At 48.4% G+C, this 15564-nt stretch overlaps 3 protein-coding genes across 3 annotated transcripts; 1 reads left to right on the top strand and 2 right to left on the bottom strand.

Moving 5' to 3' along the window:
- Positions 1-3769, bottom strand: spsb3b (splA/ryanodine receptor domain and SOCS box containing 3b). Its single transcript, XM_076152151.1, has 7 exons — positions 3663-3769; positions 2356-2488; positions 1728-1851; positions 1452-1639; positions 1244-1346; positions 1034-1159; positions 1-930 (listed from the first exon to the last, which is right to left on the bottom strand). Exons 1-7 carry the CDS (start codon positions 3710-3712, stop codon positions 446-448), a joined length of 1209 nt encoding a protein of 402 aa, XP_076008266.1. The 5' UTR covers positions 3713-3769; the 3' UTR covers positions 1-445.
- A 317-nt stretch (positions 3770-4086) lies between these two features.
- On the top strand, positions 4087-7128 carry nubp2 (nucleotide binding protein 2 (MinD homolog, E. coli)). Its single transcript, XM_076151788.1, has 7 exons — positions 4087-4170; positions 4911-5026; positions 5106-5304; positions 5393-5547; positions 5691-5801; positions 5960-6029; positions 6842-7128. The coding sequence occupies exons 1-7, from the start codon at positions 4152-4154 to the stop codon at positions 6979-6981; spliced, it is 810 nt and encodes a 269-aa protein (XP_076007903.1). The 5' UTR covers positions 4087-4151; the 3' UTR covers positions 6982-7128.
- A 406-nt stretch (positions 7129-7534) lies between these two features.
- On the bottom strand, positions 7535-14047 carry atp6v0cb (ATPase H+ transporting V0 subunit cb). The gene is made up of 3 exons (XM_076151789.1): positions 13745-14047; positions 9093-9276; positions 7535-8702 (listed from the first exon to the last, which is right to left on the bottom strand). Exons 1-3 carry the CDS (start codon positions 13821-13823, stop codon positions 8498-8500), a joined length of 468 nt encoding a protein of 155 aa, XP_076007904.1. The 5' UTR covers positions 13824-14047; the 3' UTR covers positions 7535-8497.
- Positions 14048-15564: the final 1517 nt, after the last annotated feature.

Genomic DNA, 15564 nt, shown 5'->3' with positions numbered 1-15564 from the left:
CATTAACAAATAACCGTAAATAGAAAACACTGCTGAGTAGCAAGTCCACTTGTGTGTGACAGAACGACCCGACCCAAAGCTGATCATCAAACACATTTACACAGTATCAAAAAGCAGTTTGTCCCTGAAAATAACATTTACAAGTTCACACCAGTGAATCACACAGGAGGCTCCGTTTAGCTCTGTGATGGACCAGAACGTGGATGAAGGATTCAGATGACATCACCTGAGCTGCATCAAACATCTCTTACACACCAGGTCCTCACACACCAGGTCCTCACTCTTTGATTAAGCTGGTTGAATAACAAAATTGCAAGATGAAAAAGTTAACAATCAATCATTCAGAACATTGGTTGAGAAGTATTGGCTAAGATTTGAGCGAGCTCTGTCCTCCATGATCTCCAGAACATCTGTGTGTCAGATCTTTGCTCATGGAGGTTCAGCTTTATGTCCAGCGGCATCTTTTGCATTGGTAATCTTCAGGCTCAGAGGAGCAGCTATCGTAGTCGCTGCTGGGTGGAGTCGGGGGACAGTGCCTGATGCAGGGCCGGGCCTGCGGTGAGATGAGACTGGGGCACTGGCACTGGGCCGCGTCGAGGAACGGGCTGGACCCCCGGCTCGGGTCCAGGCCGGTCTCCTCGGGGAAGTCCTCAGGCGAGTTCCCGCTCTGCTCTGTGGCCGGGAGGCCTCTGCTGAGGCTGAAGACCCAGTCTACGTGAGTGTGGAGGAGGCTGCGCAGGCCCGGGGGCAGGTCCAGGGTGCCCAGTAAGTCTGGGCAGGCGGGCATGATTCGGCGGAGCCGGTTGCAGCAAAGGTACTGCAGGGAGGTGGGAGTGTAGCAGGCACGGATCACCTTCATGCTGCTTTTGGCGGCGGTGGAGCAAATCATGGGGTAGAGCTTCTTGTTCCGCAGCCGAGTGGCAGCGACGCCTGGGGAAGCGGAGGAGAAGCAGAGGGAAAACGCTGAAACATAAAAGGGAAACTCCACAGATTTGTGTCTTTGATGCAGAGCAGCTTTGAGAGACACACACACCGATGCAGTGACGGTTCTTGTAGAAGGTCAAGGTGCCGTGCCAGGTGTCCAGGTGCACGCCGATAATGGAGCCTTGGCCAAACTGGGAGGAGAACTTCACCTTTTCTCCTCTGTGATGGAGAAGACCTTCAAACAGGGACAAGCAAGGTTTGTCTTTACTAGAATAACAACAACAGAAACTGAACTGGAGGGATTCTCTCTCCCTCTCACCTTTGTAGGAGAGGCCCCAGCTGTCCTCCTCAAGGCCCAGCAGGCTGCCAAAGCTGTATCTGAACTTCTCCATGTTCACCTCCGACGTTCCAACTCCCACCATCTACACCGACAAACCAGAGACCCCAACGTTCAGAGGAGAACAACAACAACATCAACAACAACACACAAGCTTTACCACATGAGCTCTAAGCTGCGTGCTACACACCATGTCCGTGCCGTAGACAGGAGAGGTCATCTTGATCTCCCAGAAGTGTTGGCCATCTGTGAGCGCTTTGGTGCCCCGTATTGCAGCTGTGCCGCAACTGTAGTCTGAGTGGAAGCTGGCCTTCCTGTCGTCACAGCTGAGGAACGCTCCAGCAGACTTACAGTGCTCGTCCCACACCCAGTCATACTCTGAGAGAACATGAAGGAGGGAGGTTAGTATACTTGTGTGTGTGGGTCTGAGATGATTGTGTCCACTTGTGTCAGCTCTTCTTCTTACCCTGGTCTTCTTCCCCACACAGGCAGTCGCTGATGACGTCCTTTAGCCCAACGTCACACTGGCAGAAGGACTCCCCCAGCACAGGTAGGATGCCCCACTCCGCCTCAGGCTCCAGATCAACCAACTGGTGGAGACAAACAGCACAGAGGGCGACAGGTGAGACCACAGACGTGGTCTTGACCTAGAGAATGTGGAACGAGAGCCAGACTGTCCTCCTCCTCCATCTGTGCACGGGACTACACTGACACCCAGCGTGCTTCACACACACACACACACACACACACACACACACACACACACACACACACACACACACACACACACACACACACACACACACCCCCAGATGGGCTTTACCCTGTAAGCGCTTCATGACACCAATCACTAAAAATAGAACCGGTCCAAAAATACTGACCCTTCCTCTCCTCACCTTGAGTGTGACCCAATACAGCCGGGGTGCAGCAGGAGTGGAAAAGTACAGCTGGGTTGAAGTTGAAGGAGTCGTTTACATGCACTACTTAAGACATAAAGACAGGATATGTGCATTCTCACACACACACACTCCCCCTCCCTCCTGCCTGTTGTTCTTTCCACTCTCTGTCTGTCTCCTCCTCTGGTTCTGTCTCACCTGCGTCCTTGTGTGGCTCTCCTGTTCTTCTCCGTCTAGCGGCTGGACTTTTGCTGTGGCGGCGGCGGCAGTGGCGTCGTTCAAGGCCGAGTGCCTCGTGCGTCCGTTCCTGCCTCTCCTCAGCATGGCGGCTCTGTGCAGGGCAGAGACACACACCTTACACACCACCACAGAGTGCAGAGTAGTGTATGTGTGTGTGTGTGTGGCGTGTGTGTGACCCTGGCTGAGGTCAGCTTGTTTTGGATCTTTACTGCTACATTGACTGCAAACACCTTGAGTTGAACTATTTTATGAAGGCTTAATGGCGTCTTGCTCCTGATTGCTCCTAATGATTGATTCTAAAGTCCTTCATCTTTCTCTGATGAACCTCTTCAACCTTTAAACCTGGCCTTCTGTTCTGCTGTTGTGGCAGGATGTCAGTTAGAGCCTCAGCAGATAAACACACCACCTGACTAATGACTACACTTTAATAGGTTGTTAATAAGTTTCCCCTCCTCCTATAGGAACGACTCAGACTCAGACTCAGACTCAGAAACAAAACAATACAAACATGTAAACAGGAGGTGAGAGTCCAGCACTGTGGCCATGACTGAGTTGATTATACGCTCTCTTTCTCAATGCTTACATTGACAGGAAGTAAACAGGAGTTCACTTGCCTTTGACCTGAGAGCAGGCAGCTCCAAATCAATCGATCCCAAACCTTATTGATCATTCTATGTGTTGTGCTGTTGAGTTTCTGCCCCTTGTTTGATTCTTTACCATATCTTTGTCTAACCTGCTGACCTGAACCCAGCAGCTGCTCCGTGCTTCACCAGCAGGTGCAGCAGATCATTGCAAATAATTTAGATTAGTTAGCGTGGAGCCGGACTCATTTTAAGTGGGCCTTAGCCTACATACACTCGCTCCGTGCATCATCGGAGACACACACGCTGCTGTCTGGGCCGTGTTGGTGCCTCTGTCATTACAACAGGGGAAACAGATGGATCAATGCTGTTCTTTAGGCTTTATTCCAATAAATAAAGTCACTCTCTTCGACCTCTGACCTTGAAATTAAACATTAACAAAAGATCTTGTTTTCCATTCTTCTTGTGGATTTTAAATCATCAAGGTTGTCCATGTGAAATCATTTAGCAGATGCTTTTATCCAAAGCATCCATATGGGAAGATCTATAGTTTCTACTGCTGTCAGCTTTACCATTATGATGACGCAATAAAGAGAGAGCATTACTTCATCCATTACTATGATCAATGAATGGAGTTTGCTCTGGCTCCATGTCACACACACACACACACACATGGTCTCTTACCTTCCAGTGCACTTCTCACACACCGTGCTGTTGCTGCTGCTGTGGCTCATTGCACGCTTCTATGTTGGACAGAGCGACAGGTGCTTCTCCGTGGCCCACTTCTCAGTCCGGGCAGACATAAACATTACAACGCTGCCCTCTGCTGATTGGCCAGCAGCTCTATGGGGGAGGAGTCTGTGCAAAAAACACGTTAATCAATGATGTAGTCACTCAAATAAGATTATTTTTATTTCTTATTTATAAAACGAATACAAATAGATTCATTCAGTTTTATTTGACACCTTTCGTTTGTTTGTTGTTGTAAATTGCGTTAAACCGGATAAATAAGTTGTGTGATGTAATGTAATAATGTTGTTTGAGCCTATTGGTGGGTTCAGGAGAGGAGGCGGGGCTTAGCTGTAAGATTCATTGCCTGATTGGGTGTGACACAGACGTCACGAGGAAGTAGCTGCTGCGTGTGTGACACGAGAGAGCCGCAGAAACCTAAATATGGAGCAAAATCCCGCAGGTGAGCGCTCCGTTTGAGTCCGCTGCTTCTGTTTGTAGTTTGTTGATGTGTGAACGCGATCTGTGCGTTTTGCGTTAACAAGAACCAGGAGTCACATCGTCACTGTTTTATAACGATGAGTTAGCCGCATTCAGCTAAGTGGCTAACAGCTGATAAGAGTCTAAGTCAAGTTCTCAACATTTAAATCAAATCGTTGTTATAAGATCGATGAATAGAGAGACAGGCAGATAGAAACGCTGCTAAATAAAACCTAAAAGCGTTAAAAGGAACGATCAGATGACACAATTCAATGTACGGATGCTGGAAACACAACATTAAATCAGTAAATGAAACCACAGAACACAGACACAACAGGGCAAAACATCAAGGTTTAGATCAGTGATTGATAATCAATTAGTCAAATCCACCCTGGATCTCTGCAGGAAAGGCAACACGTGAGCTGAGGTGACATGTATTCTATTACAATCCAATGTTAGGAATGCAATGTGGGTCAAACTGTGACCTACTTTAGATGAACTAGTGAACTGGGTAACGTCACTCAAAGGCCCCCCAGCTTCAGACTCTGTCTCTCTGACCTGAGCTTCAGGTTACAGTGGCGGTTCAGATGAGCTGCACTTCTCTTCTATGCTGTGTGTTTCCAAGGAGCGACACCAGTTAGGATCATGTAAACACATATTATTATTAATGTTGTTATCGTTGTTTCTCTCTGTAACTCTCTGTTTCTCTCTCACACATGTTAGAGTCGACCATGTCCCAGGTCCAACGTGTGGTGTTGGTGCTGTCGGGGAAAGGAGGCGTGGGCAAGAGCACCGTCACCACAGAGCTGGCACTGGCACTGAGGCATGCTGGGAAGAGGGTGAGAGGGAGCGGAAGCGGAAGCGGAAGCAGCACCAGCAAAGCATGAACCAATTACTCACACTCCTTCTTTCCTCCAGGTGGGCATCCTGGACGTTGACCTGTGCGGCCCCAGTATCCCCCGCATGCTGAACATCAAGCGAAACGACGTGCACCAGTGTGACTCGGGCTGGGTGCCGGTGTACACCGACGCTGAGCAGACCCTCGCTCTGATGTCCATCGGCTTCCTGTTAGAGGACCCGGACGAGGCGGTGGTCTGGAGGGGGCCCAAGAAGAACGGTAAGTCTTCTTCCTCTTCTTCTTATCCTCCTGCGTGAAGCCCCTATTCTGCACCTTCTCCTCACTGTCCTCTCCGTCTCTCCTGTAGCTTTGATTGGTCAGTTTGTGTCTGATGTGGCGTGGGGAGAGCTGGATGTGCTGCTGGTGGACACGCCCCCAGGGACCTCCGATGAGCACCTGTCCGTACTGGAGAACCTGAAGAAGCACAGAGTGGATGGCGCCGTTCTAGTCACCACACCTCAGGTACGCATCATACTCAGATAGTTAGAGAACAAGGACCTGAATAAAGGAGTGTGTGTGACCAAGATGATCAAAAAGGGGAAGGAATGGACTGTGCACTCAGAAAAGCCTGTGAATATTGACTCTTCTTCTCATGTTGGCTACAGGCAGTGTCAACGGGCGATGTGAGGCGAGAGATCACCTTCTGTAAGAAGACCGGTATACGAATCCTGGGCATCGTGGAGAATATGAGCGGCTTTGTGTGTCCGCATTGCTCGGTAAATCATTATTTACACAGCAGCTAAGGCCTGATAGCTTCCAGTTAGGCTTCAGTTACTGTTAAATCCACCCAAATCTGTTATGTTCTCCATTAAACATTCAGATTTTTATCAAACAAACTGTTACACATTTTAATAAAAAACGTGTTTTTTTTCAGGAATGCAGCAATATATTCTCAAAGGGTGGAGGAGAAGAGTTGGCCAAGCTGACCGGTTCCCCGTTCTTAGGTAAGTTTGCTTTAAATCGAATTAGTTGTAGTACCGGTTTTTACCCACAAGGTGGCGCAGAATTTGACTGGTGTAAGAGCGTAAACAGCAAAAGTGTGGAGTTTGGCGACACCCTCTTGTGTGGCTGAAAATCGGTACTACAACTGAAGCGCCGAGGAACAATTAGTTGTAGTACCAGTTTTCAGCCACACGAGAGGGTGTCGCCAAACTCCACATATCTGCGTTTTTCGCTCTTACACGGGTCGTTTTAGGAGCCACCGAATCAGTTGTAGTACCCTTTTTCAGCCACAATGTGTCGCCAAACTCTACAGGTCTGCTTTTCGCTCTCATTTATACCGTTTAGTTTAGAGTCTAAACTGTACGGTATAGATTAGTTTAGAGTCTAAACTGAACGGTATGGATTCGTTTAGAGTCTAAACTGAACGGTATAAATAACGATATAACGTTATATTAGGTATATGAGATATTAGATTATATTACAGTCAGTTCAGGTTTAGAGGCATAGAATGCGTTGTAGTGCCGGTTTCTAGCCACAAGGTAGCGCAAAACTCCACAGATTTGTGTTTTACTCTCTTACACCGTTCATGGTTTAGGAGGCATTTACGTCACTGCCACGCTGCTAAAATGGTCGTATCTATTGGACGGACAAAAAGATCCGATAACGCGTTCAGATGTAATCCATTTTGTGTAATGACGCATCTAATTCATCTTCCCTGTGGCTATGGAGACGCTGCAGTTTGGAAATCAGCATTCAGTGTTTGACTTGTGCACGTTTTGGAGCAGGAATCACCGTGTTGTCTTATTCCTTATAGGTTCTGTGCCCTTGGATCCGCAGCTCACATCCTGTATAGAGGAGGGCAGAGACTTCATGCAGGAGTTCCCCGGCAGCGTCACCTTCACCGCCATCAACACCATCTGTCAGACTTTGCTCCAGAACCTCCGAGCAACATGATAGGTGGATCTTCTGTGCTCATAATTCCAAATTGGCCCCGTAAACGTGTAGGATATGTAATTATTAACCATGATATTGAGGTTTCAGGTGTGTTTGTCTCTCTGCACAGCTGAAATCACAAGTTTTTAGACTTGATTTTGCTTACAAACGGAAGTCTGTTGCCAACTACACAATAAAGTACTTAGAGGTGTTGAACTATGTGTGTGTGTGTGTGTGTGTGTCACTGTCACAGCAAATCTAAGGACATGGTTCTGTAATCCAATCTCCCCCCAGTGTGAAATATGCAAAACTGAAAGAATTCTAAGTTGGATTCTTCTTTAATTCGACCGAAAACATTCATGGCGACACTACAGCAGGATAACTTCAATACAGGGTTCTGATTGGCTCTCATGTTCAGAAAACATAGTCCAGGTCAGACCGGCCCGGACGGACCTGAACACTCGCATGAAGGTTAAAGATTCTGACACGAGCGAACTGATCTGATCTGGATTAGATCTTCTGAACGGAGCCGCTGCCTCCTCAGCTTCGTATCCAACAGCAACAAAACACGGAACTCCATGCAGGATTTTAATGGTTGGAATGTGAAGAGGGTGAAGTACAGCCACAGATGAAAAGGAGGAGGAGGGGGGGGGAGTGAAGAAGATGGAGAGGAGATGGAACGTCTTGGAAATTACACTTGTGACACCCAACACTGGGCACACACACCTTTAATGCAAACAGCAGTACTACAGGGAAAACACATTGAAATCTGAGAATGTTGCGTCATGATTAGAGTTACACAAGTTACACACAAAACTCCCACTCCACCGGCAACCGACGCACTAAAGGCAATCTGAAGTCTGAAACCAAGAAATACATCCAGAGGAATTCCAACCACTTAGCACGACGAACCCACAGTGCATTAAATCTATCTATAGATATTTATATGTCTGTATATATGTATAATATATCCTGGGGGAAGAGGAGACGGCCGCTCCCTTTAACAGTTCAATGAAGAAATTTCTTATAAATAAAATCAGTGGAAAAAAGAAAGAAACTCTAAAGTCCGTACACATTTCTCTTTACAAACACATCCTCAGACATTTATGTGGATATTGTGTCGACTCCCCGAGGAGGAGGAGGAAGAGGAGAAGCTGTGCGGCCCTTTGGTCAGAGCTCGGCCTCCAGGCTCCAGACGGGTGGAGGGAAGAGAGGGAATCTTCATCATCATACTTTGTTTTGAAACACACGCGCGCACACACACGCACACAAAAGACGGACAAATCACTACGTTGCGCATTTACAAGTTGACTATCAAATTTGGACGACTGTACACATTGTTGAGATAAGACCGTAGTCATGGAGACGCTTTATTTCTTTTTCTCTCCACCTTCTCTCTTACTCTCTCTCTCTCTCTCTCTCTGATGTGGCAGAAGGATTCTTTTTTACATTTTTTTCTCCCCCCTCTCCTACACGTTCCCCTCCAGCAGCTTTAACATGAACACATGCTCGTGTAGTGGAGGCGTGTTTAGAGCCTTTATTTCGTGGAGAGGATCAGAGCCACGATGAGACCGTAGAGACCCAGGACCTCGGCGAAGATCAGGATGAGGATCATGCCCACAAAGAGCCGGGGCTGCTGGGCCGTGCCCCGCACGCCCGCGTCGCCCACGATGCCGATCGCAAAGCCTGCCGCCAGACCGCTCAGGCCCACGCTCAGGCCGGCCCCCAGGTACAGGAAGCTCCTAAACACACACACACACACACACAGGTCAGTCAACACACTCCAACTGTAGCACAACACACTGCATTAGCCCATGGGCAAGTAAGATGATGTGTTAAAGGATCTGACGTGAAGCTGAGTGTGGCTACAAAGACCATTAAGGGTTGTGGTAGAGTGTGTGTGTGTGTGTGTGTGTGTCCATCCTTGTGCAATTTGACCCGTGAGCCTAGAGCCCACAGGTGGATTAAATGCTTCATGAGCAGCAGCAGTGTAACCTCAGACAGAGCAGCTCAGATAGAGCAGCACAGGCAGAGCAGCTCAGTATCAAAGCAGATGTGCTGACAGAGGCGCTCGTGTCTGTGAATGATGTCACACGTGTCTGTAACCATGGCGGCAGAGTGCGGCGTCTCACTTGTAGAGGTTGATCGTGTCTGAGATGCCGTTGGCGATCAGCACGGCGACCACCAGGCCGTAGATGGCTATGATTCCCGCCATGACCACGGGGATGATGGACTTCATGATGAGCTCTGGCCTCATCACAGACATGGCGGCGATGCCCGTCCCGCTCTTCGCCGTGCCATAGGCCGCTCCCAAGGCTGCGGGGAAGGAAACACACACATGTTAGCTGGTTGCTACAGCGAGCACAGTCAGTACAGCCCCAGAGGGAAGGAGCTGGAGAAAGGTTGATGAGGAAAGGACAACAGAGGCGCCGCACCCCAGGGTGCCGTTCAACTGGAAAGCAGAAGTGAAGCAGGTGACCGAGCAGCAATGACTGAAACTTCACACTTTCTGTTCTCAGATAAAAGTCCAGCATGGCTTCATCTGAGGAAGTCAAAGAGGAACAACGACCCGAGACAAACCACAACACAACGACATTCCAACATGCTAATGAGGAACTCAGCTTCAGCCCTTTGATGAAGACTCCAGCTCTGTTTACATCTGAAGCTTCACAGCACTGAGGGGGTTAACAGAGCTGCAGCACCGTGGATCACTCTGAATGAAAACCCCGATGGAGCTTCAGCACACGGAGCTGCTGACGTCAAAGGAGCAGCAGGATGTGGCGTTGGCACCAGGGTGACACACACACACACACTCCTGTCAGTGCAGCTGTCTCTGGGCAGCCTCAGTGTAAAGAGCAGAACGCTGCCGTAAGCACATTAGCTCAGCCTGTGACACACACACACACACACACACACACACACACACACACACACACACACACACACACACACACACACACACACACACACACACACACACACACACACACACACACACACACACACACACACACACACACACACACACACACACACACACACACACACACACACACACACACACACACACACACACACACACACACACACACACACACACACACCAAGGAGCTATAAACAAAAACCCAACGGCTTCCAGGTCAGAAGAGTCGCATACAATCTCCCAAATGTTGTGAATCACAGACAGGTTAGGCTGGGCTGACAAACACACACACCAGGCCAGCTGTGTGTGAGCCAGCTAACACACTCACACAGGGACACTGACCACATCTACTCTCCTGGCAGACTGGTGCAGCACACGTGACCTGAGCTTTGATTAGCCTCACTCTGCGTTCTGAAGCAGGAGGAGCAGCCACGGTTTCCCTTTCACTTTGACGCCACCGCTGCCATCTGACCACCGACAGGCAGGAAGTCAAGTCTACGCAACAAATCTGATCTAAAAGACAATAGCTCAAATGCAGCGGCACCTTTTGTGTAAAGGTGTCTGTGAGTCGTGTCTCGGGCCTAGGTCCTTCTCATTTGCTCATAAATCACCAAGACGACGGGTTTTGGAGAGTGGAAGCGTCTCCTCTGGTTTGTGTAGAAACAGCCTGACAGATGGACGTTGCAGCAGGCAGGAAGCGGCGGCTCAATCCTCCGATGTGCTCGTGGCAGCCGGCCACAAGCAACTACTTACAAAGCTTTATTTATCAGATGGATCCATCAATAGACGCTTCAATCACTCCGGTCTCTCTGCTGTGCCGAGTAAACCTGCACGGCTCTGACTGAACTCTGGAACGGAGAGCTTTGATGCTTTATGATCGTTTGACTCCGCAGCTCCACAAACGCACAACGAACCTCAGCTGCACACAACCGCACGACTCCAAACGCTGTGATGTAAATGCTGATCCTCTCCTCAGCAGAGTCCTGAGGAGGTTCAGGCTCAGCATCCTTCCTCAGCTGTGACCCACGCCAACGTAACCTTATCCCCTCCGTGCCCACTGAGGCGTGACGGGCGCAGGTTACCAGAGAGACCCGTCCTCACGTGGTTCCCTCCTGTTCTCCCGATTAAAGGTTTGATGTGTGGCAGGATGGCCGCTGCAGTGACATGACGGCCTCAAACCCCTGCTCTTTAATCCTAATCCTCTCTGCTTAGGTAAAGAGCTTTTACACTCTTTATTTCTCCCAGCCAACCCCAGAATTATTCATTTGATGTACGGACGCCACGGTTACGTCTTGTGACGTTGGCCGCCCCTAGCGACGGACGAGCCTGCATGCCAGACGACCACAACCGAGCTGAGAGGCCGGAAATCAATGGAAGTCGATCACCGTTGTAAAAATGCCTCCACATCTGAGCGAGCCGGCCTGCTGGGTCTAAACTATAAACACCTATGAGGCTGGACGAAGATGATGACGAGCACCCGTGTGTCACTACAATGGAGGCCTGGCTGTGGTCGCTGAGTGAGGGACTCTAACTGTAATGAGACAGGTTGACTTCAGTGTGTGTCCCTGATCATAAACTCCATGGCAGCACAGCAGTGTGTTGTGTTGTGTAACACCGACCACAGTGCAGAGGAAGAAATGCAGAGTTTCAACATGGAGATAAAATTGCGGACGGCACCATTTTGAGAGCCGGCCTCATTTCCCCTAAAGCCTGGAGCCTGGAGCAGAAACCAAAGGCTTCTTCCTCACTCCACACCGTGACCGGGCCGGGCAGAGGGAACGCCACGGAAATAGGAAGTGTCTGATCAGTCAATACAGAGATGAATGGAGCTTGGAAAATGAACAGTAGCTGCGGTAAAGCGTGTGTGTCATGAGTGTTGGGACTCAGCCGAGTGAGTGATGATGATAATGGTGGTGGTGTCTGTACTGTGAACACGTGACACACAAGACGACACTTTACCGACATGTTCTATAGGCAATACATTCATTATTCAACACAAACTGATAGATTTGATGATAGGAATTGTTCTCTGCAGTCTCTTGTTTGCTCTAAACTGAGTGACATCACAGGAAACAAGCTACAGCTTCCTGTCACTCCAAAGCCATGGTAACATGCTCCATGCTGAATCATGAAGCATCCCTGTGAACCCCACCAATCTCACATCCTTCTGTGTGCCAGTGACCCCCCCCCCCCCAGCCAATTCCCCAGCTGTCACTCCTTTGCCCTCAGTCTAGTTGTCCATCATGCTGCCCATCACACACACACACTTTCACGTGTGCAGCACTGTCGGCCTCCAGCTATTCCATTATTTCAGATCTCACTCTGAATTTTCTCTAAATAACCACGAGTGTCATCCAACAGCTTCACAGATCCCTGATGTTGCCAAGGCAATCGGCTCTCAATTTCACACCTTTAGACACTTTGGTACAGATTACTTTCCCGTGACTCTCCCCGGCTCTGTGAATACTTTAAAATCAAAGAACGATGACAGAAATGTGCCTCAGAATCCCTCACACCAACCCTTCATGGCGGCTACAGCATCTATGATCCTCTGCTGTAGTCTTCCTCCTCCTCCCTCCATCAGAGGCTCTAGGACACTAAATGAGGCCTGGAGCAGCAGCTGGGTGAAGGATGACTCACTTACAGCACATCAAACCCTCTGTGCCACGACAATAGCCTGCAGATTCTACACACTCCTCACCAGTTAACTTAACGTCACACACACAAGTCTGTCCTGTGACCAAACAGATCCAAGGTACATCACAGAGCTCCGGGATTAAAGTAAGACAAGCGATCAAAGTCCACTTTCTGTGCCACCTGCTCTTTTCCTTCCAATACACCAGTGAGGAAACGGTGACACAACATCCACACATTGTTATAATCATGACATTTCAACAAATCTTATCTCAATTTCGATCAGAATCCTAATGAGACTTAAGAACAGAAGCCTCCCTTAGTGTCTGTGGCAGTCAACTGGCAATTCCTAGTCAGAAGTTACATCATGTGATCATCATGTGACCTTAAGTCATTCCTTTGTGCAATGAGGAAGTCACAAGCTGATCATAGTTTCAATCCTCGCTTAAGATTTAACCTAAATGGATAACCTGCATTTTATTACACGTCACTCAAATAAATCCACCACATTACACATTAACGGAAAACGGCTAATATTTAATATAGGACGACGTCAAATCAAATAGTTTGTCAGTGGATTATCTGTCTTGCAACGTGAAATAAAACAGGCGTAGTCAGTAAATGTCTCTTATACAAGCGAGTAGCGAGTAGCTGAACAGGTTCGAGCCCCGCTACGTAGCTGTAGCCGGGAGCTACATCTCCATGCGGAACACGCCGACAGCTCCGCGATGTAACACACAGAATGCGAGCCATTAGATTAATTAGATCGCATCGACGCCGATTCACTGTGTGTTTCACTTCCATTCCAACGGAATGAAAACGTCGGCGTTCACGTAGAAGCAAGCTATCGCTATCTCGCCAGTTTGCTAGTCCCGACTCCTCGGTAACATCTGTCGTTGAGGCAGCGATGACGTTGACACTTACCTAAATTGCACCCGAAAATGTTAAATATTACATTAAATTCACGATAATTCGCAGTATTTTTTGAGTGTATTAAATAAACAAAAGCTGGAAAATATCACTGCGAACTTCCCCGTAAAATGGACTCGGGCTAGCGGGATGTTTGTACAAATGGAATTAGGCTCGCCAATTTTAAAGACGGCTGTAGTGAATGACACGAATGACGAATGGGTTAGAAACACACACAGACACACAAACGGCAACGGCGACATTGTGAAAGAAGAACGGCACGAAGGTGAAAGGCGATATCGTGTGTGTGATAGTTACCGCTAAACACCATAGCCGCAGAGGCTCCCATCACTGCGAAGAACGGAGCGTATTCTGGGCCTTTTTCGGTCGACGACATTCTTCCTCACACAGTAAAAAAATAAACTAAATATACAAAACTGCTGCTGCTGCTGCGGGTACCACAGGTATCACGACTGGCTAAAGCTAATGAAGGCCACGGAGAGTTAAACGAGTAAACTAGCGACCGTGCGACGACCTAACTAGCAGTGTAAACGGGCTAGTCACGACTCTTCAGATAAATACCCGGCGCAGCAGAACAAAATGGCGAAGCGGAAAACATCACCTGACTGCCCGTACGGATAAAACCTCTTACTGGCTGGGCTGTAGGGGGGGGCGGACCATTTTAAAGTTCGTTTATTATGCTGCGAAACGACTATATTGAAAGAAATGACGTATTATTCGAGCTGAAAATAATATATTTGCTTCGTAAGAGTGATTTATTTGGTCGTTTCTTCGTTTATTTTCGTGAAGGTCACCCCTATGAGACATCACTTTGGTGCGCTCCGCTGCAGGCTCTCTCCTCAGCCGTCTACGCATTCACCCTTCAGAAGCAGAAGGATGGAAGATGGATACAGGAAAGAGGGTGTGGAGGCTAAAACTCTGCTGATTTCCTCTCTTTCGTGTCCAAACTAATTTTTATTCATCTTCCACATCTTAATTGATAGATATTCTTCAATTCCATCAAAACCCCACTAAACTGATTTGATATGCTTGTGCAAAATAGTGATATTCCTGCTATTTCAAAGCCCACATTTTGCATTTGACACCAGGACATGCACCATGCAGCAGAGGGCGATTTACAGTCAGCTGTGATATGCAGCAACGTGGAGCGTGAGTGTGAGAGATTTTGAGGTTGAGTGTGGTGTATGCTGTGGGGGAGGGAGTCGAGAATCCCCGTCCTGCTGTATAGCTCCCAGCAAGTGCATGCTCACAAACCCAGGGAGAGGAGGAGGAGGAGGAGGAGGGAGTGAGAGAGCCTGGACACCATGGCAGGGATGGACCATGTGTGAGTCAGAGCCTGTGCAGTCCCTCTGCCTCCTCCTCCTCCTTCCATCCATCCCTCTGCATTGCCCAGTCAGTCAGCATCAGAACAGGACCCCTCCCCCCACATCACAGTAAAGCTCCTTCACTCGTGATACAATTTCTACATCAGCATCACAGGCCTCCCTCCTTTCATACAGCTTCCATGCGCAATGTCTTTCCTTCAGCCGCCAGATCCAAGCTCCAGCATCGCAGCAAGCATAGATCGTTTTGTTGATGGGATGACGGCGACGTATCAATAACAGAAAGGTCACAACTGAATCCAGATGGTTTTGCCCAGGTATTGATCAAGAAATGCTTTTACTCCAAGTCACATAAGAATGTCGCCGCTCTGTCGACCAATCTGATGTATGCTCGGCCGACATTTACAATCAACAACACATGGCAACATGACAGCCTGCTCACACATTGTTGATTTGTGTTACAGGGATTTAGTTTGTTCTTGTCCCTGGGTGGCATTGATCAATGGATTGTAACAGTAGATGGTAAGAACGCGGCACATTTCGATTGCTGGTGCCTTGCTATGCAGTTTAGGGAACAGGGAAATGGGGAACTATGAGAAATTCTCACAAGGAGCATGATTCAGTGAAGATAACCATTCACAGTGCACCACAACTCACTTGCTGCCAGTAAGGTGCATAGAATAGAACTCACAACATTGCTGATGTGGGTCCAGACGGTCATAAACTTTCAGTTCTTCCGTTGTAGTAATACTTAAGTATGATCTGCTCTGATCAATGTCCTCTACAGGGAGCTCT

Source organism: Genypterus blacodes, unplaced genomic scaffold, assembly GCF_046128005.1.
Source record: "Genypterus blacodes isolate CSIRO-AG114 ecotype Tasmania unplaced genomic scaffold, CSIRO-AGI_Gbla_v1 ptg000055l_1, whole genome shotgun sequence".
NCBI lineage: Eukaryota > Metazoa > Chordata > Actinopteri > Ophidiiformes > Ophidiidae > Genypterus > Genypterus blacodes.
The sequence above is the reverse complement of the archived record's forward strand: the minus strand, read 5'-3'. Positions and strand labels throughout refer to the sequence as shown.